This window comes from Phaethon aethereus, assembly GCF_964289735.1.
Source record: "Phaethon aethereus genome assembly, chromosome: 1".
Classification (NCBI taxonomy): Eukaryota; Metazoa; Chordata; class Aves; order Phaethontiformes; family Phaethontidae; genus Phaethon; species Phaethon aethereus.
The window spans coordinates 219,534,153-219,559,100 of NC_138575.1; the positions used below are offsets into that span (position 1 = coordinate 219,534,153).

The 24,948-nt window shown below is 46.9% G+C and overlaps 1 protein-coding gene across 1 annotated transcript in view; it reads right to left on the reverse strand.

The window, feature by feature from the left end:
* Positions 1 to 24,431, reverse strand: part of MYO7A (myosin VIIA) — a gene marked incomplete at its 3' end in the record, with an annotated part of 64,850 nt that extends 40,419 nt beyond the window's left edge. Inside the window, exons 1-13 of the mRNA XM_082014382.1 lie at positions 24,130 to 24,431; positions 22,954 to 23,106; positions 16,330 to 16,514; positions 14,731 to 14,852; positions 12,194 to 12,336; positions 11,979 to 12,092; positions 10,977 to 11,130; positions 10,231 to 10,307; positions 9,242 to 9,361; positions 7,880 to 8,022; positions 7,271 to 7,481; positions 6,645 to 6,780; positions 6,126 to 6,232 (exon numbers count right to left, since the gene is read on the reverse strand). Coding sequence (XP_081870508.1) covers positions 6,126 to 6,232; positions 6,645 to 6,780; positions 7,271 to 7,481; positions 7,880 to 8,022; positions 9,242 to 9,361; positions 10,231 to 10,307; positions 10,977 to 11,130; positions 11,979 to 12,092; positions 12,194 to 12,336; positions 14,731 to 14,852; positions 16,330 to 16,514; positions 22,954 to 23,106; positions 24,130 to 24,228 — 1,764 coding nt within the window. The 5' untranslated portion in view covers positions 24,229 to 24,431. The remainder of the gene's footprint in view (positions 1 to 6,125; positions 6,233 to 6,644; positions 6,781 to 7,270; positions 7,482 to 7,879; positions 8,023 to 9,241; positions 9,362 to 10,230; positions 10,308 to 10,976; positions 11,131 to 11,978; positions 12,093 to 12,193; positions 12,337 to 14,730; positions 14,853 to 16,329; positions 16,515 to 22,953; positions 23,107 to 24,129) is intronic.
* Between the last annotated feature and the right edge of the window lie 517 nt (positions 24,432 to 24,948).

The following is a 24,948-nucleotide window of genomic DNA, read 5'->3' on the forward strand; positions in this document are numbered from 1 at the left end:
AACAAAACCTCAGGCGAGTGCTTTGCATCAGCCTCCTCCTGCAGGGACAAGGTGACACCACTGAAATCATTGTGGTTCCTCCCACCTCACCTCAGCACCAGTGTGGGGAGCACCACACCTCTTCCCTTATTCCAACAAAATGGCACCAAAAAACCCGAGTGGAGCAGCCTGCCAAGAGAGTCTAGAGAGGCAGTGAAAACGCAGGTTTTACTGCAGAGAAGGAGCAATTTTTAGCTCAAAACAGAGCCAGATCTCCTAGCCTGAAGCAGAAAGAGCTGAACACATTCTTCTTTTCTCCTGGACAGACATGTCTTAGCTTTCAAGCTGTGAGACTGTAGCATCTTTGGGACACAGACTCTCTCTTCATTGGTGTCCATACAGACGCTAGCACACAGGAGGACGTGACCCGTCTGTCATGGGGAAGGACAAGCAGGATTCACAGGTGCTGTAGCCCAGACTGGGGCTCTAAGTAATCACTCAGCCTGTGCTCAGCATCAAAGGAAAAAAAAGCAGAAGAGAAAAATAAGAAAAAGAAGACAACTACATGATTTACAGAGAAACACCATCTCAAAAGAGAAGTTCAGAAAGATGTGCAGGACAGCATGACATTCAGATATGCTTCAATGCCACCTCTTCTGCCACCTCCAGCCAGTCTGGCTTTAGAGGCGCAGAGATGTGTGTAGCTCTTTGCGGTAACATAAAGACAAAAGTCAAGGCAGACCATCAGCAGCAGGACACAAGAGGATGTTCCCCCAGCATGAGATCCCCAGTGGCGCAGCTGGAGCACCAGGACATTTCCCAGCATCTCTGTGAAGCTGTAAAATCTCTAGGGACCTATTCAGATGCCTTCTTTTGGTGTCTCGGACACATTGAGGTACTTACCATGTGTCCAGGGCTGAGAAAGCAATAACCAGGTCAGCCTACCTGCATCCTGTGTGTTCAGTGGGTTAAGGCGGACACAGTTATCTTAAGTAGGATGGTCTTGTGACCCAAAGTGCCAACTAGGGCAATCACCAGGGTTTTTTTCTTTGTAACAGTCAAACCAAGTAAACAGAAGCAAGGAGAAAAGCAAGTGCAAGAAGAAATGTCACTTCTGATCCAGAAGTGGTAGAAGTTACCTCTGCTGTCCCTCTGCACCTTCCCCTCCCAGTTTAAGGAGAAGGCTGCACGGTGCACCAGGATCGCCACGCTCAGCACTAGGTCTGCCAGGGAGATGGCGACCTGCTTCAGTGGAAATGCAGAAAGATGAATTACTGAAGGTGAGTTAGAGGAGGAGAGAGAAGCATATACCACCAGCAATACTTCGGGGAAGGGCTCTGGACAAAGGACCGTCCTCCCATCTTTTTAGGATTATAAGGTCACTAAACTGGGCCAACATGACATGTTCTTTCTCAGCCTTTTTTCTGAAGTCTGAGAAAAACTGTTTGTTGCTTATTATTTTGATATATTAAAGGTCACTGGGGTGGCCTCAGGTGACCATTGAAAGTTGAGCCCCCCTCACAGCAGGTTCTGTGGTGGCATGTAGTGAAGATATAGTCCCTCTCCTAAAGGTTGCGCGGTCTGGAAAGTGCCTTCAGATGCAAAGTTGGCATAGGCTACACAGCAGTGCCAAGCATCGCTATTTTGAACCAAAGCCCCATTTTATAAAACTTACTGATGTTGATATATTTGGAAAATCTTTTTTGGTTTGGCTGCTCCACCCTTGCCTCAGTGCCTAACAAATGCCATCAACTATTATCCATTAGAAAACCTACAAAACATGAGGCTATATTATGAGAAAAACTATGACAAGAACAAAACTCATAGAAATCATCAGTGTTATTTCTCCCATTTGCCTGTATCTCCTGGGCTTAATCTCACCATATCCTAATTTAGGAAGGATTATTTTTGGGCATGTGGCATTGCTAGAACCCTAGAGCAGGGCCCAATGAGATGTTGCTGTCCAAGCAATTCACAGTCATGATAAAAAGGGGAAGGAGTCCAGCTCTGGAATGAATTTCTTTGGGTCATTTTGGGTCATACCACCCTCATTGGAATTCCAAGTCCAAAAACCCCGAGACACTGCAGAGATAAGAAGTTTGAAATTCAGCCCCATGCAAGGACCTGGATTTTGAAAGTCAGGTCCAGCTCTAACATAATCCTCTGGGTATCAAAAGATTGTCGTGTAAATGTGAGCAGAGTCACAAAGCTAACATCACAAAACCTTTAGCACACAGTATGCTACCCTATGGCCAAATATCTAGCAAGAAAGGTTTGGGAAACCATCAGAACCAGTCAGGAGATGAAATGCAACAGAAAAGACCTAAAATAGGTGCCAAGAGGCTGTTTTGATGATCATGGCAAAGTTCAATATTAACTGTGTGTTTGAAGGCTTGGATTTGAGCTCTCCCCTGAACAAGACCTAACCTCTCCCAAGAATGATGGCATTTCCAAGTGACCCAGAAATGCAATCCAGGAGTCTCTCTTCACACATGAATTGTCAGCTTCCTGCTCCAAAAAGGGCAAAACAGGATCAAATTTGCAGCTGCATGGAGGAATAATGTCCCACTGAAGCCAATGGTGGCACCATGATAAACAACAGCCAAATCCCACAGATGGTCTATCTGAAGTTAATTAAAATGATTCAAATATCAGAAAAAATCCTCAAAACTTTGGCTCAGGCTGGTTCTGATTTTACCCAAACCGAATTCCCATCATTATAAAGCTCTTCTGAGTTGAATCCTAGAAATAAATGAGAGAGTTATACACCTGCATCTATTCAACAAGCCATAAAAATGCTCTCCATCACATTGGTCACTTGAGATGGATCTTCTATAGATAGTGCAGGAAGAGGAATAAACCAACAAGAGCAAAGCACAATCCTTGCCAAGGAGAGGCGAATATACAACAGAGGAACTCATGTATTCAGTTTACCTTTGGTGTGGGTGTGGGCGACTGGCCAAATGTGCTGGATGCATAGCCACAGAGAAACTACATGAAGCACAGGTGAAAAAAAAAAAAACAAACCAAAAAACAAAACAGAGACAGAGAAGAGCAAATAGTGAAAAGAAGGAATAATCAAAATGGGAGCCTGACGTTGTTAGTCTTGGAGGTCCAGCTGTTAAAATATCTCATGAACAATATGCATTAATTCTTAGATTTTTGTCCATCCCCGTCCTGGCTTTTGCCCTTCGTCTCCATGTTCACATCCCTGAAGATAAGGGAACTGCCACCATCCAGCTCTTGCCTCTTGGAAACAACTCTTCTAACCTCACTCATTATCCATCCAGTTTCAGCCATCCCCACTCCTCTCCCTCACACATCCCTGCTCTCCTGTGACCGGTGCTCTCAATACACAGAGGTTTGGAAGATGCCAGGGAAAAAACAAATTTTCACAAAAATTCTAAAGAAATCCCTCCCTTCTTCCCTAATTTTAATCCAATAAATCAGATATCTTCTACAGAATGGAAATTTTTGCCAAGGGGAAAGCCCCCAGATTCCCTATTTGGTTTTCCCTTCACCAGTTTCCATCCTCCACTGTTCCTTCTACCTGTTCCTCGAGCAAGCCACGCTGTCAGACCATACAGGCTGATTCCTTAGAGGAACAATGTACAATTCCCACTGAATCCGTCATTCCACCTGGCACCGCTCAAAGCAATGTTCCGATTCAGCAAACACATGCAGATAGACCTCCTCTGTGGTGGGCATGCATACATCTGGCTTCACAGCGCTCCAGCAATGTCCAGTTCACCACACAGGTTTTGTTGTGTGCAAATATTAGGTCTTTCAGGGACCAAACAGTTACTATAATATTCAAATATACACTCTCGACTAGTTTTCAAACTTCTCTGATCTGTGGCTCTCCCAAGTTTCTGGCATGTAAGGATCCCATTTGAATGACTGAATGTAAATCAGATATGCACTTGCTTTTCACTGACTCACAAAATCCTACAAACTCATCGATAAGCTCCTGAGGACCAAAGGTTGGAAGCTGTTGAGCAAAATTTGATTTGATTTAGCCCTTAGCAGAGCAGCCACTTGTCTCTTTTTAAGGGAAGATGTTTGGTTTGATTGACCTGGCCTGAGTGCCTCTGGAAGGTTTCTCCACACATTGTCTCACTGATGCTCAGGGAAGCTGTGCACACTTCCAAGAAGAGCCTTTGCGCCAGCTCTTTGCTACATGCAGTCAATTCCTATGACCCATGCTCACCTGCTCCTTCTTTTGGGGAATGTGTTTTAAGAAAGGGGCTGCAAAGATTATTGAATTTTGGTGGAAAGCAATGGCAAAATCATCTCAGCCCCATGTTGGATCCTGCTTGTCTGATCAGTTTCGTTTGCGTGGTGTTTAGGGTATTTGTGCTCTCCCAGTTTGCACTAACGTGGATGATTAGGGGAGCTGGTGTACAATGTTTGCTCCTCTTCCAGTTCCATGCTAGTCAGGTTACAAATCTCTCATTCAAAAGGAAAAGCAGAGATCATTAAAGTATCAAAGCCCAGGGACCACCACTCGGGACAGATTCTGAAGCTGTTTAATGGAACTAAAGAAAAGGTTTATCTCAAAAAAAGTGCTCTGATGCTTTAAAAGGTCTCGGTTCTTAGGTTCTAGACAATGCCCAGGTGAAAACCTCAATTTTGCCATCATATACTTCCAGCATCTTTTAAAGATGCTTGGTAGATGTCCCCGTGAAGAAATCTGCATGACTGTGTAAACCTGAGAGCTCCCTCTCGTCGATTCCCCAGAGTGCATCTCTGCTCTGCCCGAAGATGCAAGAAATCATTTCCAAGGTGAACTGCAAAGCGTGCACTGAAAATAAAAAGCAGTGAGGAAAAAGCAATAAAAAGCAAAGTAAATGGCAGCACTGATGCTAAGGGAGTTAGCACCTCGTTCAGCAGGAGTATCCACATCTGGGGACAGCTCTGAACCCACCGGCAGTGCCATGCCAACTGGTAGCTGGTTGGGGCTGATAAACGTTATCTTGCTCCTAATGAAGTCAAAAGGATATTGATCATTCACGTCAGCAGGAGCAAAACTGAGTGGCTAAAGGTTATGAACAAGGCTTGCAAAAGTGTCTGTAGCCTATGTAAAGAAATTCCTTGTGAGTTTAAACATTTCTTTCCCTTAGCAGGCAAAGGAATTCAGCACTTAAATCTGTTTGTCACTCCTGAAAGTCCCCAAGTCCCTTGGACCATCAGTGGCATTGACTGGCATTTGGAAATAGGACTCCAACGTCTAAAATCTTGGTTGCTTTGGAAAATCTTATCCCCACACCAAATCTGTGGCTTTGCTTAGGGAAAGACTGGAGGATTTGGCCATAGCGACCTATCTGTGTAGACTTTCAGGTTCTGCAAGGTTGATATTTTAAGAGTTTCTCCTTTAATTTTGGGAGTAGGTCTGATAATGTCTTAGCAGGGAGATGTAGATGTTCAACTTACTCAAGAAAACATCATATTTGTGTTATTAATGGTGAAATAGTCACAAGTCTCAGCATTGAAGATGGTACCCTAGTAATAAATGCTCAGATGGGGTGGGAAGAGTTAAAGCAGTAACTGTGCCGTTCTCCAAAGCTTCAGGGCACATGGTCTTAAACCACACTGAGCATGGGTCAAGCGCACACCCTCCCAGAGGCCTGGGATGTGGAAAGGGGAGCTTTAAAGTTGAGCTTTCACACCTGGTGTCCTCTCGCTCTGCTGTTGTAACAGTAAAACACAACTGTTGGCTGGTCCGTCCCAGTCCTGCTGGCGGGCTTAAAGGCCAGCCAGATTATCCCTTCATTCTGCTCTGGTCTAAAAATGTTTGGTTTTCACTTCTCACTCTATAATACACAGATCTGGATCACTCAACTTGGAAGGGGTAGCTCTTTCTCTCTCAGATTTCTACGGTCACAAACCTTATTGTTCCCATCCCTACCCAATTAGGAGAGGAGCAATCAAAACACAAAACAATATTTGACAAATAGAATGTGGTGAACTGGGGGTTGTGAGTGTGGATGTACCCGTGACACCGCATGAACACTTCCTGATGGTTGGTTCACACTAACAGGTTTGAAACACCCCAAACGGCATCAGGGCAACATGACTCGCTGCAAATCTTCTGCCCCTTTCAGGAACACCCCCCATGAATAAAGATCTTCTCTCGTCTGCATTACCATTGCCACATCTGCTTGGAAGATCTGCTTGATGAATTTGTTTTTTGAAGAATGCACCAGCTGAATGATGTCTCCATGCAACGTGTCCCTGTTTTTCTCCAAGAAACCTAGAGGAATAACGGGACAACACATAGACAGATGACACAGTGCAACATGGCCAGGTTGTGCCCTGCAGGCAGCCTCTGTGTTGCTGGGCTACTGGCTCTTTTGGGGGAAGTAACGGGGGTAACGAGTGGGCAGAGAAAGGGGGGCCAAGAGAAAGAAGAAGAGGGGCATCTTGAGGCTGGATCAAAGATGCGTGTGATGCAAAGCATTGCAATGCTGCCACGGGCGCACACCAGCGAAAGAGCCCCAAACTGCAGCTCACGGGCACCGCTGAAGGGCCAAGTCACTGCGGCCAGAAAAGGGGTACACTGGCACTACTGTGGGTTACCCCCCGGCTGCGCTCCAACGCGGCAGCAGCTCGCCTTCCCCCGAGCATCCCCTCACACCCGCAGTGCCCCAGGAGCTGCCCCATACCTTTTGTTTCGTAGTAAACAATTCCGGCGAAGTGGTTAATGCCAAACTGGGTTTCATAATTATTCTTCGGAGGAATATAGTTGGTGTTAAGCTTGTGCTGGGAGTTCAGCTTGTGTAACATGGTGGCATCTGTACCCTGTGCATGCAGGAAAAGATCTGACACTTAATCAGGGCTTGTCCCGTTACAATAATTTTCCAACCAATAGTACATTTCTTTTTCATCTCGGGTGACAATGTGTGTTTATTTTGAGAAGACACGTGTTGGAGGGGGTATCTCAAATGCAGATATTAAATAAATGGATTAAATATCACTGGCATGTTGTGCTATATTCAAGATAGTGCTCCAAAGGATGTATATTTAATATTATTTTATTTTAAACTTTGTCAAAGGCTATTCTTCAGCCTCTTGAAGGAATATTCTTCCACCAGAAGTGGTAACCTCTTTTAAGCATGGTTTTGGTACCCATGGAAGAAAATGTAACAGCATAATAAAAGCTATAAATAGGTAACCCACTGGCGAATGTGTGTTGGGGCTGATCAGCCCTCTCATAGGGTGCCAGCATGCGAAGTGCAAAGCGGGTAAAAACAGGACAGTCACTGGCAGCAGGGCTGAGCCCAAAACACACCTTGGGGAACTTGCTCTCCTCGTCAATGAGGGAGATGATGTTCATGGGCTTGATGGCAATCATGTCCAAGGCATCCTGGTTATCAGTGAACTCAATGTGCTGCCAGTTGATGTTCTCCAGGTTGTACTCCTCCTGCTCTAGTTTGAAGACGTGGCGCACAAAGAACTGCTGCAGGTTTTCATTTGCAAAGTTAATGCAAAGCTGTTCAAAACTGTGGAGGGAAGGTGAAGAAAAGGCCACTTTAGATCCACCATGATCCACCATCTTTCTCCATCTCTCTCCATGCTTGAAACAATACTCTCAGACCACGTCAACCACTCAGTAAGGTTGCTGTTGGCTGAGGATTTCCTTATCGGTTCAGATACTCAGTTTTTCTCCCCCAAAACAATGTAATAGATATTATACATGTGTAGCCAAAGCCAATCAGTTGAGGAAATACATTGTCTGCTGCAACATAAAAGTTATTAGCTCTGATAATCTCTCACACAGAAAAAGACTTGGCCCAGCCCAGACCTGTTCATCTCAGGAGTGGTGAAAGGACTGCAAGACCTTGAACTTGGGGTGGTGAAGGAGGGTTAAGACCTCGTTCTCCTTTTGCAGGCTCCATACCTGTTCACAGTGAAGTTCTCAAAGCCAAAGATGTCAAGGAGGCCAATGGATCTCCTGATGCTTTTGAGTTCCTGGGAAGGAGGTCTGTAAATTGCAGCATTGATCTTCTCCACAATCCACACAAAAAGCCGACCATAAATTCCCTGCAACATCCCAAAGATGGAGGTCGCTGAGACAGGTTAGCACTTCGCCCTACTAGTCTGTGACACCACTTCACTCGTGATGGCACAGGCTGCCTAAAGCATGGCCAGCAACTGAACAGTCCCTGAGGACATGCTCATCAACATTTATGCCAGACTCTTGGCATGGTTTAAAGCTTCAAGAGCTGTTATGTAGATCAAGGAAAACGGACCTGAATGCCTAGATAAAATAGAACTGAAAGTAAAATCCCAAATTTAGATAGTCCTAAATTTTGGATCTATGGGCTTGCTGTAAAGCCAGAAAGTCCTTGGTTTCTAAACATCGCGCTCTACAGATCAGCAGAGCCACGTTACACTGCTAGATAAGCCAAGGACATCTCACCTGGACAAGGTGCTGGCTTAAATGTTGCAGCACTGGCTGAGCAGTTTTCTGATTTAATGAAGCAGCTGTTGCTGCTTCAGTAATTCCAGAACTCCTTGTTTTACAGTGTTATTCATTTCTTTTGTATAAGCTACAGCAGTGCTACCAGGAGGGGAGCCTAATTCAAAGGCCCATCACCACTAGAGAAGTCACTGTCCGGATACTAGTTAGGTATCAAACCAGCTAGCTTGATCTACCAGCTCCCCACAGATAGAGTGGGAGGCATAAGTTGACCAGTGCTTGTTTTGCAACCTTACATGGGGCTGCCAACAGCACAGCAGTGATGCACACCCACCCCATCAGCCTTCATCACCCCAAAGCCTCAGGTGATGCTCTAAGTGCTCTGACGGCTGCTGAACTGCTCTATCCCTATTCCTGTGATTTTCAGCTTAATTTACTGCTGCAGACATGCCCAGATCCTGAAATTCAGGTGTAGGTATTACAGTGTTGGTAGAGCTGCTCTAATTTACAGCAGCTGAGGATCTAACCCTGGGGCTCAAGCTGGGATGTTTTTTCAGGTGAAGTAATTTCAGAACGCTGGCTCCTTCCATAGGTCACCTTTGAGTATAGACAGTCTCAAGTCCAGATGGCAAATCCCCTGAAGACCAGGCTATCTAGACTCCTTCCATCTCACCTCTTTGTGCATCCCAATGAGAACACAGTTTCAAGGCCATCTGCTGATCTGAGCTAACACGGGCACCAAGCGAGACGCTTGTCCTGTGCAGTAGATGCTCTGGTGTTAAAAGTGGCAGATTTCTTCAGTTTATCAACAGGAGCAGAAAGGAATGCCCTAAGACTTACCTTTACAAAAGCGTCCCTCACGTCCAGCGCTTGTTCCATGCTGAGAGGGGTGGAGACGGTCTCACCCCTGGTGATTATAGTCCGGCTGGTAAGGCAGTTCATCACGTCCTGAGGGTCAACCTGGCAAAGACACCACCAAACACAGCGGCCGACTTTATAACACAAGGTATCCTTGCAATGGCCAGGGCTACTGGCCTGGATGTGCATGGACAGAGAGGAACCATGGATGGAGGTAAGTGACTTTTCTTAGCTGTACAGGGCAAATATCTCAAATTACATCACAGGCATTTTCAGAGAGAGTAGTTAACACTTTTATACAGCATTTTACTATGGAAAGTGTTCTTGTGACTTAGAGTGAGATGACAATGAGGCGTGGGGAGAGAAGATGAAAGAGCAAAGCCTGCAGAGCTGTATGCTACCAGCATGAATGTAGCTTTGTGTATCCTTGGCCCCTTTTCATACTTCCGAGATCAAACCAGGGAAATGTACACTCCCTAAAGTACACGAAAACAGCTTGCAGGCAGTTGTGGATCACACTCTGGGACCAGCGGTGCCCATGGAGGTGGGACGGTGTTCCCTGGGAGAGTCACAGCATGGATGGTTTGGGTGAGGGTCATCTTACCTCACTTCAGATACACACAGTATAAGTGACATCTCTGCCTCAGCAATTGTAATGAACTCTCTTTACATCAATTAGGGAAACGCTCTGTTTTAAGGACTGAACTATTTTGGATGTCCTTTTTAGGATGATGTGCCACCAAAGTGCCTGTTTCTCTCCACTGGCATGAAAGGGAGCTCAGATACCCAGCTCAGCTGGAGACACCCACCTTCACGTTGCCAGTGCAGGGCAAAGGGTGGCTTACCCAGGCCTCTCCAGCCTCCTAGAGCCGGCGGTGCAAGGAGAGCCTGGCTTAGAGGAAGCTTTGCCACGATACTGGGAATATGGGAAGAAGCCAGAAAGGGGACAGCAGCACCGCAGAGACACTGACCTCCAGCAACGATGCTGCGGTGATCAGTGATGCCGACTGAACAACCTCGCAGGCATCCAGGTTGTCATAGGTCCGAGCTGGGGGAAGCAAGGCAGAGGGAAAGTCGTTAGCAAGGGACGTGGCTCTGCAGAAGGTAGATGGGGTGAGGGAAGGGGTCTTTCTCCACCGGCCCCGCATGGTGGCCGGGCAACATCTGGCCATCCAAAAGGAGAGGAAAGTTCATGCAGCTGCTGGGGTCCTGCTGCTGGCTGCAAAGGACCTGTACGCTGCTCTGCCAGCCACCCTAAATGGCTGATGGGGTAAATACATTTCTAGCGTGCAAGTATGTAAGCTTTAGGCTTCTGTCTTCCAAAGAGGCTTTTAAAATCCCTGTGTCGTTTCGGACAGCAGGGCAGTTTGGCACTTTTACAAAGGCATACCCAATCACACAGGCACTTGTCAAGCGCTCCGTTAGTCTCTCCTTGCAAAACCTGAGCCTACTGAATGGCCTGTGGCCATATTCAACCTCCCTACATTGAGGAAAGGTGGATGTCACTGAGCGTACTGGAGTCTGGCAGCCCTGCAGAGCGGGCAGGTGGACTTATTCCTCCTTTATTATCCTTACGTGCCACTATAAGCACCTGAGTCCCTGGCATGGCACCGAGGCAGGTGGTCTAAATACAGCCCTCCATCCCGAAGCTTGGCTCCCTCTCACCACGCAGAATAAGGAGTAGAAGTGTCTCCAACCCTGCATGTTGTCCTTTTACCTTCGTACTGCAGGTTGCCCATGTGCAGGATGGCAGCCAGCAGCTTGGAGATCTCCCAGTTCTCCGTGTCGGTGAACATAAGGACCTTCATTGCCGAGCGGATATTGGCGTACTCCTTGCTGTCATCTCTGCCATCGCAGGTTGTGCAGTTACCCTGGGGAGGCCAAGAGCACAGTGCATGGGGTGAAGCAGAGCGTATCTGGCATGGGTAGCTGTAACCCTAAGCTATCCAGGGCTTCCCCCTAAATCAGCAGACATTTTGTTTAAGGGATGAATAAGCAAAAGATGACGATGAACCTGTGGATCTGGCTCTGCCCTTTGGCGTAGACTATGATTCAGTGCTTAGCTTTGTGACCTTACCCTACTGTCCCCAGCTACCCTGTGTCTGGCTGCAGCCAGCAAAGGAGAAAAAGCTCCCTGAGGTGGGGGTACAGAGCGAGCAGGAAACATGCTGGAGACTCCGGCTGATCCAGCTAGAAAGCTGGGTCCCAGCCTTGCTGATGATGGGCCAGCCTTAATTACACCTCCTCTGGGTTGGAACACGGGTAGGTAGGGAGTGGGGCTGGAGATGGCCGGCTCTGTCAGGCACGTGGAGCACAGACAGCTCAGCTCCATATGCTGCTGAGAATGCGCCATCCAGCCGTGCGTGCCTCCGCACCCGTGGCTGCCGCAAGAGCATCGGGTCATATCTAACACCCTGGTTACTTCCAGACAAGTGGCCTGGGCAGCAAACACCAAACCTGTTCAAGCACATGCCCCGTTCCACAAGAAGAGTGGAAATAACCCGGTCCATACACAGGGGTTAAGGGTTTGCACTAAGACTGTGAGGCTTGTGGTGGTGGGACAAAGAAGTCCCACAAACCCTGTGGCTAGGACTCAGGAAGGTCATAACCAGCAAAGCAACTCCTGGGCTGCGGAGAAAGCACCTCTCACTTCTCTCTCCCTTGCTAAGAAGCTTTCACTGCATCACCTCACCAAACCTGGGCTTCGCTGCGCTCTCACCATCGCAAGGTAGTTGTAGTCCGTGGCTTTCCCAAGACCCAGCTTCTTCTTCTGCTCCATCGTCATTCCTCTCAGCATGCAGTAAAACACGTGGTAATTCCTCTCGTCCTGGGCCTGCAGTAGAAGAGCAAGCGTTACCTCTGCGAGGGCAACGGCGCTGCAAAGGTTGGCGGGCTGGGTGCCCGCTCCCGTGCCTTGCAGACACATCGCCTGACCTGCCTGCAGACCCGGGACTTCTCCAGCAGGTACTGCTCGATCTTCGCCCCCTCGATGGCTCCCCTTTTGTTGAAGTGGATATCGATGTACTTCCCAAATCGGCTGGAGTTGTCATTACGGATGGTCTTTGCGTTCCCGAAAGCTGCGGGGAAGAATTTCGGTAGGTTAGAGAGGACCTGATGCAGGGAGGATCATGGCTCTGGTCTCATGGGCAAAAAAAAAAAATTATCAAAAGAGGGGGGCTGAGAGGGTAAAACCAGCCCCAAAGTCTTTCCCTGAAGTTTGGGCGGCTCAATTTTATCTCAGCATGGGGCAACAGGATATACTGCAGGTGACTGTCCTCGGAAAGAAAGAGAGGAGCACGGGGAAGGAGGCATGGGAATGGGGTGACCTTATCCAGGAAGAAGGGGTAGGACAACAGGATTTTGGCAGCAGCTGATGAAATTCAGGGGGGTCAAGCAAGGCTGGCAGGAGGATGCTGCAGCGTGCGAGGTGACACTGTGTGGGAAATGACAGAGCTGCTGGTGAGTGATTTGGTGACTGAGGAAAGAGGAAAGAGCTCATCCTTTAGGGCAATAGAGCGGCTAAGCCAGGCTCCAGAGGGAGGCTTCTGCCTGCAAATGGGCTGTGCAGAAAAAGGCACCCAGAATCACAGAATCACAGAATCACTAAGGTTGGAAAAGACCTTCAAGATCATCAAGTCCAACCATTAACTCAACACCACCATGTCCCCTAAACCATGGCCTGAAGCACCACATCCACACATTTTTTGAACACTTCCACAGATGGCGACTCCACCACCTCCCTGGGCAGCCTGTTCCAATGCTTGACCACTCTCTCGGTGAAGAAATTTTTCCTAATATCCAATCTAAACCTCCCCTGGCGCAACTTGAGGCCATTTCCTCTCGTCCTATCGCTGGTTACTTGGGAGAAGTGACCGACACCCACCTCACCACAACCGCCTTTCAGGTAGTTGTAGAGAGCGATGAGGTCTCCCCTCAGCCTCCTCTTCTCCAGACTGAACACCCCCAGTTCCCTCAGCCGCTCCTCATCAGACTTGTGCTCCAGACCCCTCCCCAGCTCCGTTGCCCTTCTCTGGACACGCTCCAGCACCTCAATGTCCTTCTTGTAGTGAGGGGCCCAACACTGAGCACAGGATTCGAGGTGCAGCCTCACCACCACCACCTCCATCCTCTGTGTGCGTGTGGACCGCTGGCTTGAGCGTCCTGGCCAGCACGCCCCGGTGTTCATGCTCCAGGACTGCTGGCAGGTGACGGAGGCGCATCTGAAATACAGAGCCTCTCTTCGCTCAACCCTAGCAGTGATGAGGTGCACGTTCAAAAACACCCTGGTGCATGCCACGCACCACGAGGTGTCACAACGCCAGTGCTCAGGCAGCCCGGGGGTGCCCCAGGAACCTCACTGCATCTTCGTGCCACGACGGAAGGAAGCTCCAACGGAGCACAGAGAAGGAAAGTTCAGCCAGCGACTTTCTTGTCTGCTCTGCTAACGTTATTCATGGGAAGCAGAATATTCACATTTCTGTGGATTCCTAGGGGGATGTCTACCCAGCAAAACTCTGCTCCCTGTGAGTAGCAGGAGAGGGAAAAATAATGTTATACTTTAAGGAAAATACAATTTTTCTGCGTAAGTGTAAAAGGTCCATCTGGCATCATCTAGGGGCCAGAGGGTCAGACCACCTGTTTAATTTACAGACATCCAATTAAAACTGGTTGCGGTAACGGTGTGGCAACGTACCTACGAAAGCCACGAGCCGATTCTTGTTATCTGGTTCTTTCTTGAACTGCCTGTATTTCTCTTTCTGCATCCTGCCGTCATTCACTGATCTTGGAAGGAAAAGGTGGGGTTTGCTATTGTGTATTGCCAGCACGAGGTGTTTGGTCTGTGAATCTCTGGTCAAATTAATCTCATGTTTTGCTGAACCAGCAAAGAATAGGAATAGGATTTTTGCAATTATGGTCCAATAAAACAAAAAATTAGTTAGTTGAATATGCAGCGTTTACAGAATATTGGTGCTCTGCTTATAATTACAGCGCTGGCAGATGTGGTGAGAATTTTCGAAAGAGTTTTGTGTGTTTGTTGATCAGCATTTTTAAAATCCCAGTCTACATAGAGAATTAGGAAAAATTCAGGTTTCTGTTTTGAAATTTTGGGGAACAAAAATTCTGACTTAAGTGGAAAAACACATTTTTGAATTTTAAGTGAATCAAAAAATTGAAAAATATTTCAGGTCAGCTTAAATGTTTTGCTTTCAACAATAGTTGTGAAAAATATTAGTGGACAATTTAAGAGCCCAAATCAGAGAATATTTGTCTTGTGAAAAATAAATTCAAATAGAAAGAAACTGAATATGCTGTTTAACAAATGTTTACATCATTGCTTTTGATTTTTTTTTCAAATTTGTCACTTTTTGAAACTCAAAATACAAGTGACTTACATTTGGCCATATTTTGTGGTTTGTGAATCTGAATTTTTTTTGCCAGCAAAAAAACGCCTCCATCATCTGAGGTCTCACCTTCCAAGATGGGATTTGCCTCCAGGACCTGCTGCTCAATCCAGGAGTGCTGACCGCTGATGGCTGCCAGGAACTGCAGAATCAGTTTTGTGCTTTCTGTCTTCCCAGCTCCAGATTCACCGCTGCAGAGATGACAGGAACCGAGGTCAGTGGAAGCCCTGTTGCGTCCCTGCTAATGTCCCTCTCTCTGTCTCCAAAGGGACTGATGTCTCTGTGCCTATTCTGCTAGTGCAAGCAGGATGAGGCCACCAAGGATGGGTTTCCAGCATCCCAAGGACTGGTTGTAGGAGATATGGAAGGACACAGTACCAGACAGCTTCCAGCCAAGATCCAGATTTTTTTCCCAGTTCATTTGGCCCAAGCTGTTGCTTGGGTTTGGGTCTCTCCAGCAAATACCATCATTCAATCATCATTAGGAAGGTCAGGAAGCACTTTCAGACAGTGCTTTTCCAAGTATGATCAGCAAACCATGAGCCTGTGGTCCAAGGGGCCGGCTGGTCCCATGGGGCACCTTCATCGCCAGTCCTGAGCTGCCAAAATGCACTAGGAGGCAGATTGCGAAATATTGTCTTTTAGTGGCAGGCACTTTCACAGGTCCTCTGGGCATGCCCTACCAAGGGGCAGGTAGGAGAGGAGGTCATGGGGCAGGAAGCAAGAGTTATTCCCCAAAACTTTCTCTCCACTGTTAACTTGCAATGGCACAAGAGGGAGGGCTGAGCAGAAATCCCTTGGTGTGAGTCTATGGCCTGTCTAATACATGGGTTAGCCAGTATAAATGATTGAGATGGACCTTCCTGGTGTTCAGTAACCAGCCCTGGCCACATGGCCAAATTTTCTCGCTTCTCAGGGTTGTCTGGCCACTGGCACATGGCACCACGCCTGGCCTTGACTCTTCTCTGGGCTCCATATGATGCTTTTTCAGCCCTGCAAGGTAATCATTACCACGTGGTGTTGTCAGTCCCACGTAGCTGAAATACTGTGCGTGGGGTGCTCTGGAGAAATGTTTTTGTGCAACGAAACTTAGGGTAGGCATGCCTTGGAGGCAGGTGATGCATGCAGGACTGCTTGAGGGTTCAAAACCCAATAGGGTAGTGTTGGAGGGCTGAGAGAATAAACTCTGATTCATACCACCATTTGGGGCAGACTGAACTGAACTACACCCATAACTGTGACTGGGCATTTCTTGGACCCCAGTGATGATGAGTCCGGAGCAGAGCCACGCAGGGAGACACCAGTTTAACAGTTTAAAGAACCACAGGTCCGATGATCAAGCTTGTCCCTGGCCCTTCCTAGTGCAGAATGTATAGATCTTTGCATCTTTGATGTTCATATGAGTATTGGGTTTAAACTTAAAATGGGAGGTTAAAGTTGAATATGAGATTTATTGGCTTGTAGGATAAGTACCAAAGGATTGACAAAGCATCTTTCTAGGAACAGTGACCGCAAGCAGAGACCACTGGGAATATGTGGATGGAAGATCTAATAGATAATTGAAATTTCTGATTCTGTTTGATAAGCTGTTCCCTATCAATCAACCACACTGCAGGTGCTCAGCATCCATTTTCAGGATACGGCCCATTTGGAAATTCACCAACTCACCTTATGATACAACACTGGTCCTTGTTGTTGCGCTGCATGTTGAAGTAGCAGTTGTCAGCAATTGCGAAGATGTGTGGTGGCATCTCACCAATCTTTTTGTTGGTGTACAGGCGTATCTGCTCAGGTGAGTAGATGGGTAGGAGCTGGTAGGGGTTTACTGCCACCAGTATTGAACCAGTGTACGTCTGGAGGAGAAGCACATGACGGTTTATGGGAACAGTGAGATGTGGCTGAGAGGCTTTGGCAGATTGGATGGAGTGTGGAGGCCAGAAGAATCAAGGTTTTTCAAAAGCTAGATGAAAGATGATGCTCAAGTCAAAGATGCTTGCAGGGTGGAGCCTGGAGCAGAATTGGAACAGAAGTCCCGAACTATCTAAACCAGTTCATACTCAGCCTTGCTCATGCACACCATGGATTCAAGCCTTAATTCATATTTCAGATGCTCCTCAGTTAAGATTCAGACTTTCAAGTCAAGCTCGTATTTGCAAAAATATCGCCAGAGCCAGCACATAGCCATACATCTTTATTGCATTGCACAAATTATGAGAAACTAGAGATGAAAGGGACTTGGAAACCATTGCCCTACCTCAAAGCAGGACCAGCTGGATCCAAACTATTCCTGACAGATGTCTGACTAACCTGTTTTTAAAAATCCACAACAGAGCTGCTAAGCCTCCCTCTGCAATACATTCTTCCCTACCATCTCTGCCTAACCAAACCTCTCCATGCTGCAATTTGAACCTTGTCCTGTGCACATGGATATGGCCCCCAAAGTCCTGACGTATGCCTTCTCAGCTATTTCTAAGTAATTTTTGGAAATGGCCTTTTGTCCTCTCTGTGGCACTCAAATGAGCAAAGTTGTCCTGGGCCTTGGGCAGCAAACTCTTCTGTGGTGTCTTGCTCTTTCATTTCTGCCCTTCCAGAAGCCATTTCTCTCAAGCCGCTCACTAAAGAACTCATGACCTTTATCATCTTGCTGAGATCCAGCTCTGAGGTTAGGAGGTTTGGCCACATCCCAAGCTCAAGGCAGAGAATTAGGATCTCCTTCCCCAACTTCAGCTGTCTAAAAGTTGGAGACTAGAGCGGGTCAACAGGGCTTCATCTTGTGCTAACCAAAGAGCTTGAGATGAAGGCTACTTTCCCTCCATGACTTCAAAGGAGCCCAGTCACCTTCTCTAGGTTAACTTTCAGAAACTGAAGTTACAAGATTAATCTCATCTTTATTTCCTGGTGGGACCAGCTGTGAAAGAGCCCCCACTGCTGCATATATTCTTTTCAGGAAAAAAAAAGACATTTCAACATAGAAACAATCAATAATCCTTATGGATTTTTACCTGCATGGCCTAAAACCAAAAGTAAGCCTTTGGCACAAAACCACAGGCACAAAGCGACACAGTCAAGGGTTCTTGTGAACCGAGAAGAAAATCTCCCTGTGCTCTGCTGGCTGCTCCTCTTTTTGTGCATGTTGCAAACTGGCTGGTGAATAAAATGAGTCTGAGCTGTTCCTTACTTCTGAAGGCAGAAAAATAACTACCACTGCTGGGGAAACCTGGAGACACAAGCTGGCAGCCCCAGCTCAAGTTTCTCCCATCAAGCCCAGTTTCCCTCAACCATGATGGAAAGGGCTTGAGTGCAGCGAGATGATCGTTTGTTTACCACCGTCTACGCGACCCTTCCCACCAGCTCAGGCTGGCTGAAAGGCAGCCAGTAGGTGGCAATTGCGTCCTGTAGCAGGGATGGTGAAAGCCCTTAGGGACTCATCAATTTCTAGCCTCATCGCCACCACCAGAGAGCAACTTTCTGTTCAGTCCCAGGTGAGGTTTGAATTTACGGTGGTTACTGAGACAGGGTACAGTAGTCTTCCCTGTAATAGGGGGTTACCTGCCAGTAAAGGAAAAAAAGCTCTTTAAGCACACAAACAACATTGTCACAAATGCAAAGGGTAGAAATTGGCTGTGAAATCATGTAGACTGGATGTCAGAAGAAGGCGGCGTTGAAATAAGGGATAAAAGAATTCTGAGAACAGCCTTCCACGGGTAAGGTAATCTTAGTGCTCAGAGAAGGAGTGAGCTCAATTTGTGAATGGTATGATGTCACCAAGATCCCCAGTCAACCCCAAGTCTCCTTCTAGTCCTGGGTGAGATACTTGGAAGTCTGTTTTCCTCTGCATAATTTATTACCAGGTTAATTTTAGGTACATTTCTAATCTTCCAGAGCCTCTTTTCAAAAGGACTGACCCTCTGCAGAGGTCTGAAATCCCTGTGTTTCAACCACGCTGGTCTGCCCTGCCCCAAATGCAGCCAGTGAGGCTTTTAAAGGAGTTAACCATCAGTTGCAGGAATGCTTTCTGGATGCTCTCACTGACCCTTCCCTTGTGAGCAAGAAAACACTTTGTCAGCATGAACTCTTGTACTGTTGCTTGGTTTTGTAGATCATTCCTAGTTGATAAATACTCACAATTTGCCCAATTCTCACAGCTGACAACATGCAAAACATTGTCCACTTTGCTGATGAGAGGCCAAAGGGCACCTCCAAAGGAATATTATCTCTGGTTTCTATTGCTGAGGCAAAGCCCTCCTGTCTTGGGAAAATAAAGCTTTACCAATAGGCAGGGGCTCTGCCAAAGCTGACCACAGGAACCATGTCTCAGTGCAAATTTATTACTGCCTGCACGACCTACCTTTTAATTAGCCCCAAAGAAATCCTTTCTGAGCCTGCTTCCCTCGCTACTCAAAACATCATGGCTGACTTAATTTGGATTTTTATGGGGTTGAAGCTCTACCAAACATTACTGCGTTTTGGCAAAACTTAGAGAGCAGCAGCAGGCAATTCTTTCATCTCCAGATAAAGAGATTTAACCTTACCCATGAGTCCAAGCTCCCCACCAGACACTCTTGTCATTCAGCATAGTTTCTCCTAGTGCATGCAAGCCAAACCATGGGCAACAAGCCCTTTTTGAAGGTTTTTCTCATTTTGCTGCAGAAGTTTCTTTCCTTCGAGTTGAGGTCATTAGTGAGAAGCAATTGCAGCTTTAACCGCATTCACAGACTGGCGACTTTCCAGCTCTGGGAAGGTGTCAGAACTTCCCCATGAGGGCCAAGCTCTGTGGCAAAGGGGATGATGCTCTCAATGCATTTGTGAAGCAGCAGCTATGGTGGTGCAAAGTAAATGAGAACGCCACAATGGTGAGCAGAAAAAAGTGATCCAGTGGAAGGCATGACAGCAATGGCAAATGAGAGTGCCAAGAGTCATACTTACCCTCCCGCCGCAGTTTGTCTTATGAGTAAAATGTAAGGGAGGAGAAAAAGGAAAATGATATTTTATTAGAGCAGAATTACACTCTCCACAAAGCTAAGGAGATGAGGAAACAAGAGAGACTGAAGTCCCGTTGGAAAAGTCACCCTTTACTCAGCAGGTTCAGAAATCCTTTCAAACAGTGAAGGTAAAGTCACACTGAGCTTCACCATCTTTAAGACAGAGCGAAGTATATCCCAGAAGAAACCACCTCAGGGGACTGGGTATCCCCTATCTACATGGCATCTATACAGTACCTTGGCTTTGCAAAACTGCCATCAATATTTACCACATTTGGCACGAATCTACTCCTCCTAGTGCCACCACTCTTAAAAGATGAGATTTAAAGTTGGGTTCCTGAGCCTCCAACAACACATGTGTATACAGGGGTGGTTTTATGTGCCTCTCTATCAAGTTATGCGCTTTATGTCGTTCTGAAAATGTCACTCTGGTTTTGAGATTGCACTAATTGCTGTGTTGTGCCCGGGATCATGGGCTGGCACTCCAAAGCTATTAGTGGAGCAGTCAAGGCACAGTAACCTGGAACCTCTGTGATGTAAATCCCTGTGTAGGATGTGGCCATTCCTTATGCAGCAGCTTTGTAGGACACATGGCTCTGTCACCATCAGACCCAAAGAACTCGCAGAGAAACCGCATTATTACTGAGTTACTTCAGCCCACGCTCACCTCCAGGTTAGCAGCTGCCCTTTGCATTAGCCCTTATTAGTATGATGCTGCCAAACAACACTCTGCCCAGTGCTCATTCATGTTCATAATCTCCCTGGATGCCTGTGAATAGGTTGGTGAGGGAGCTCAGAGGCAGAGCTTTTGTGAAGGAGCTGGGTTTATTCACAGGCGATCTGATATTGCACACACAAAATCTCATCTGAGGACCTCTGTTCGCTTCGTGAGGCAACAGGCTCTTGCCTGATGACATGGGGACCCTAGGAGAGACACATGGACACCACTGAAAAAATATCCAGCATGATCCCAACTTTCTCAGAGAGCAAAGAGAGAGCTGCGGGAATTCATGTGGTACCACTGCAGGGTGTCCACAAACAGGAGAAAAAGGGGCAATGCTCAATGGATAAATACATGCTCCCCGAGTGAGCCAATCAGCTATGAATTATTTGCTATCGGTACTTCTCAGGTGGCATTCCGGTTGCTTGTATTTAGTTATCCACATGAATAGTACATCTAATCTTGAAGATGGACATGCTCTGAGCCAGAGGAGGTTGGACTGTAGACATCTAACCTGAACTTTCCTTCCAACATAAACTCTTCCATGATACCCAAGCTCCAGCCAGCTCCAAAGCAATCACCTGATCCAACAGGCACCTATGTTTGTGCAGCTGAAAGGCAGTCTTGGCTCTGTTGGCTCTATTGATATCTCTGCTGACTGCCATGGGTGCTTAGTGCACATGGAGACACCACCCTCAAGTATGAATCTGGCCTGCTAACTTTTGCTAGTTTATAAATGGCTGTGGCTCCCTAAAGAGAGCTCCAGGGAGTAACTCAGCTCATCTAATGTGTGAATCATTTTCTCGTCATTCCTTTTTCTCTGACCATACAGGGGAGCTAGACATCACGCACAACAAACGCCTTGGTGAGAGATGAATTTGGGGGTCTCTGTTCTCCTCCAAGCTTTGGGGAATTAGGGGTGCCTTTTCAGCAGCCATATCCTTTCCTCTAGGATTGAAATCCATCTCTGAAAGAAGAGATGGATATTGTCCAGAGTTGGGGGCAGGGGGCTGTCAACCATATGAACAGCCTATCTAATAGAGTGGTGTGCTCTCCATCACTGCCCAGCTCTAATCCAAAACCATCCTTTCAAAAGGCACTGGACATCAAGCAAAACAAGCAGAACTTGATAGATAAAATCCTGGGTATGGTCTGCTAGCTTATGCTACCTGGGAAGTCAGAGTGTACTACAATTCCCTCTGGCCTGAAAATCTAGTAGCCTCTAGAGCCTTTCAAAAATTAGATTTCCAGGTGGCCTTCAAAGGCACACCAGGCACTTACCAGAGTATCTGAAAACTGTAGGATTTGAGAGAAATACCAAACTTCCCATATTTGCATAGGCTGCCTGAGCACATTACCTAATAGCAAATTGCGCACACACATGCTCCTCACTTCTGCCACAAGAATATGCACCACACTACACAACATATAACAGACTGATAAAACCAGCACAGAGACTTGAATGCTGACCCTTGTCCTGCTGGGGAGGTGGCCTTTGCAATGCTATTGCAGAAAAGAGATGTCGTTCTGTCTGGGTCCCTGTAAAGCCCCCAATTTCTGAATGACTGGTTGGATTAGCAAGGCTGCACTGGGTCCATGGGGCATGACATGACTGAGCTGACCTGAAGAAGGACATTGCTGTCCTCAGAGATCAGCTGTCAGGTCCCAGGCAACCCGAAGCTGAAGCCAAACCCAAAGCTTAGATCATAAACAAAGATGGGGAAGGTACTTTAGAACTGTTCTAGGAGTTGCTCAGGTCATTTTCGCCAGTTACTTCACGCATGCACCTTCTTACCCTTCCTCCACCATTTGCACCTCCAGCAATTGTCTTCACCCATTTGGGTTGAATGAGTTAATGGTTCAGGGGGAGAAGGCAGAATCATCATGTCATAGAATTGTTTAGGTTGGAAAAGACCCTTAAGATCATCGAGTCCAACCATTTAACATACTGCCAAGTCCACCACTAAACCATGTCCCTAAGCACCACATCTACATGTCTTTTAAATACCTCCAGGGATGGTGACTCCACCACCTCCCTGGGCAGCCTGTTCCAATGCCTGACAACCCTTTTGGTGAAGATGTTTTTCCTGATATCCAATCTAAACCTCCCCTGGCACAACTTGAGGCCATTTTCTCTTGTCCTATCACCTGTTACTTGGGAGAAGAGACTGACCCCCCACTCACTACAAACCTCCTTTCAGGTAGTTGTAGAGAGCTAAGAGCCACATCCAATGTGTAGCTGCCAAAGGCTTTTGCTTTAGGATTACTACAGCACGCACATGACCTGGCTTGAACTGCTTATTGTGTGTGCAGAAAGTTAATGCATGCCCCCAAAGCTTCTATAGGGGCCACACAGGGAGATGGCACAGAGTTTGCTCATTAGCTAAGTCATGGTAACTTCCACTGGGGCATCCATAAACTCTGCAATGTGTCCTCCATAGTGCAGAAGCCCTCCACCACTTGGGTCCAGGTGAAGGTAGAAACCCAGACGCTCAGTTCAATGAGGGTTTCCCACATGTGTGTTCCCTACAGCTAAGGAGAGCGGGGGTGTGGTGCAGAGTGACAGGTGGAGATGAGGAGGACACTCACATAGATCAGGTGCTCCCGATAGCGGATCAGCAGGTTCCTGAGGATTCCCGCTTCATTCAGGTCCCCCAGGCGGATCATGTCCTCCACTCCATGGATGGAGGTGGGGTGCATGGGTTTGATGTGGCTGGCATTCTGCGGGGAAATCCAGTGCTCCTGGGAAGAGAGTGAGGGCAGAGAAAGATAAGTGAAATTAGATATAACTGGGATGAGAAATAGAAACAGCCCACCCCAGACAGAAGGACCAGGTGGAAGAACATAGATGGGACACCATTAGAACACAGGCCACAGCTTCTCTTCCTGGGACATGGCAGCGACTAATGTAAAAGATTCCTAGCAGAAGAAGGAAAACATTTTTTGATTTACTGGAGCAGCAAGAGACATGAGACAAGAGCCATCCTGGCAGAAGCATCATCCAGGGCAGCATGTACATCTAGCAGATCAGGGTTTTTTAACAAATAGCAGGTTGTTCTTCCTTTCACAAAACTACATTTTCACATCAGTTGTTAACCCTCTGCCACAAAATACTGTTGAGCAGAGAAAAGATGATTTAGAAGAGGAGAGAGGGATGCACAGTGGTGGCAAAATCACACTTTCACTGGCAGAGTGTCATTTACACTGGTCACTTCTAAAGGACTTCAAAAGCCACTACAAATTGGACACATGGACCCTGCTGAACCAAATCTCTTTCTGCCATCCTTGAAGGGAATGAGAAAATTCACAATTATCTCAGGCTTATAAAGGACAGAGAACCTCCTCTGGTCACCCTCTGCTTGTGATATAGATGTTCCTCTAAAACAGCCACCACTGCACGGAAGTAGCAGTGGGAAATCGAAGCAGGACCAATGTTTGGGCACATCCTGTATTGGTAGGAGGTCAGGAAAGACAGGATAACAGCAGAGGAATAGCAAGTCGAGGTGGGTTTGCTCAAAGCACTATCTAAAAATGTTTCAGAGGCCTCTGTTATCATTGTACTCAAGAAGCTTCTTAACTTTTCACTCCCAGTACTGCCACAAAAGTAGGGACACAACATTATCTTGCCATAGAAAACTATGGCACCATTGATTCCTAAGGACACATGAGAAGCCGGTGACAAAGTCCGTCATCATGACCCTATGACCCCTGGCCTAGCCAGGCCCACAGAGCTGAAGAAAGGTCATCACAACCTTTTGTACATACATTGCCTTCATCATCCACAACCTGGATCTGTCCAGAGTCACACAGTTTAACCACCGCTCCAATGGGGACATCGAATTCCCGTCCGGTTTTGAGGTCCATCCACACATAATCCCCCTGGAACCAAAGAGAGGACAGTTATGCCCAAAGCTACAGAAGGCTCAGCATCCCCTGGGATACAAGATACTTATGTTTTGGACCCAAATCTTTGGTACAAGTCAAATTACTTCTTTGTAAACCACAAACCATCCTTTTTTCACAGATGGGAAACCCTCCGCACGGTAATAGCAGCAGGGCACGCTCCACACAGCATACACCTACTGCACTATCTCTCCGTTTCACGAGCTTGTGTGTGTTTGTCGGTCACAGACTGCATCTAGCAAGCAGGTTACAGAGCAGTGATACAGGCAGCAAACCCCACCCAGATAGAGGTTTCCTTCTGTGCAATGCACAAGCCTAGTAAGTCATGCTTAGGAGGTGGTTTTGAGCTCTGGAAAGCCTTGTCCAGAGGCTTGTGGCACATTTTTTCCATTGCAGGTAACCACTATCAAATATATACATTCCCTACCTTGAAGACTGATGAAAAGGGGATGACTAAAGAAGGGTTAAGAACATACCAGAGGGGTAGATATATGTAATTCTTCAGGTTTTCCAACTACAGCGATTTGCAGGTAATTCACATTTAACACTTCTCAGTGGATTTTATGTACTGTGAGCATGTCCAATTGCCTTCTGAAGCTATGCCAAGTTTTATCATCCATAATCTCAAAAGAAGAGTTTAGCTATGAATAGTGTGGAAAGCTGTGTCCTTCTGCATGTTTC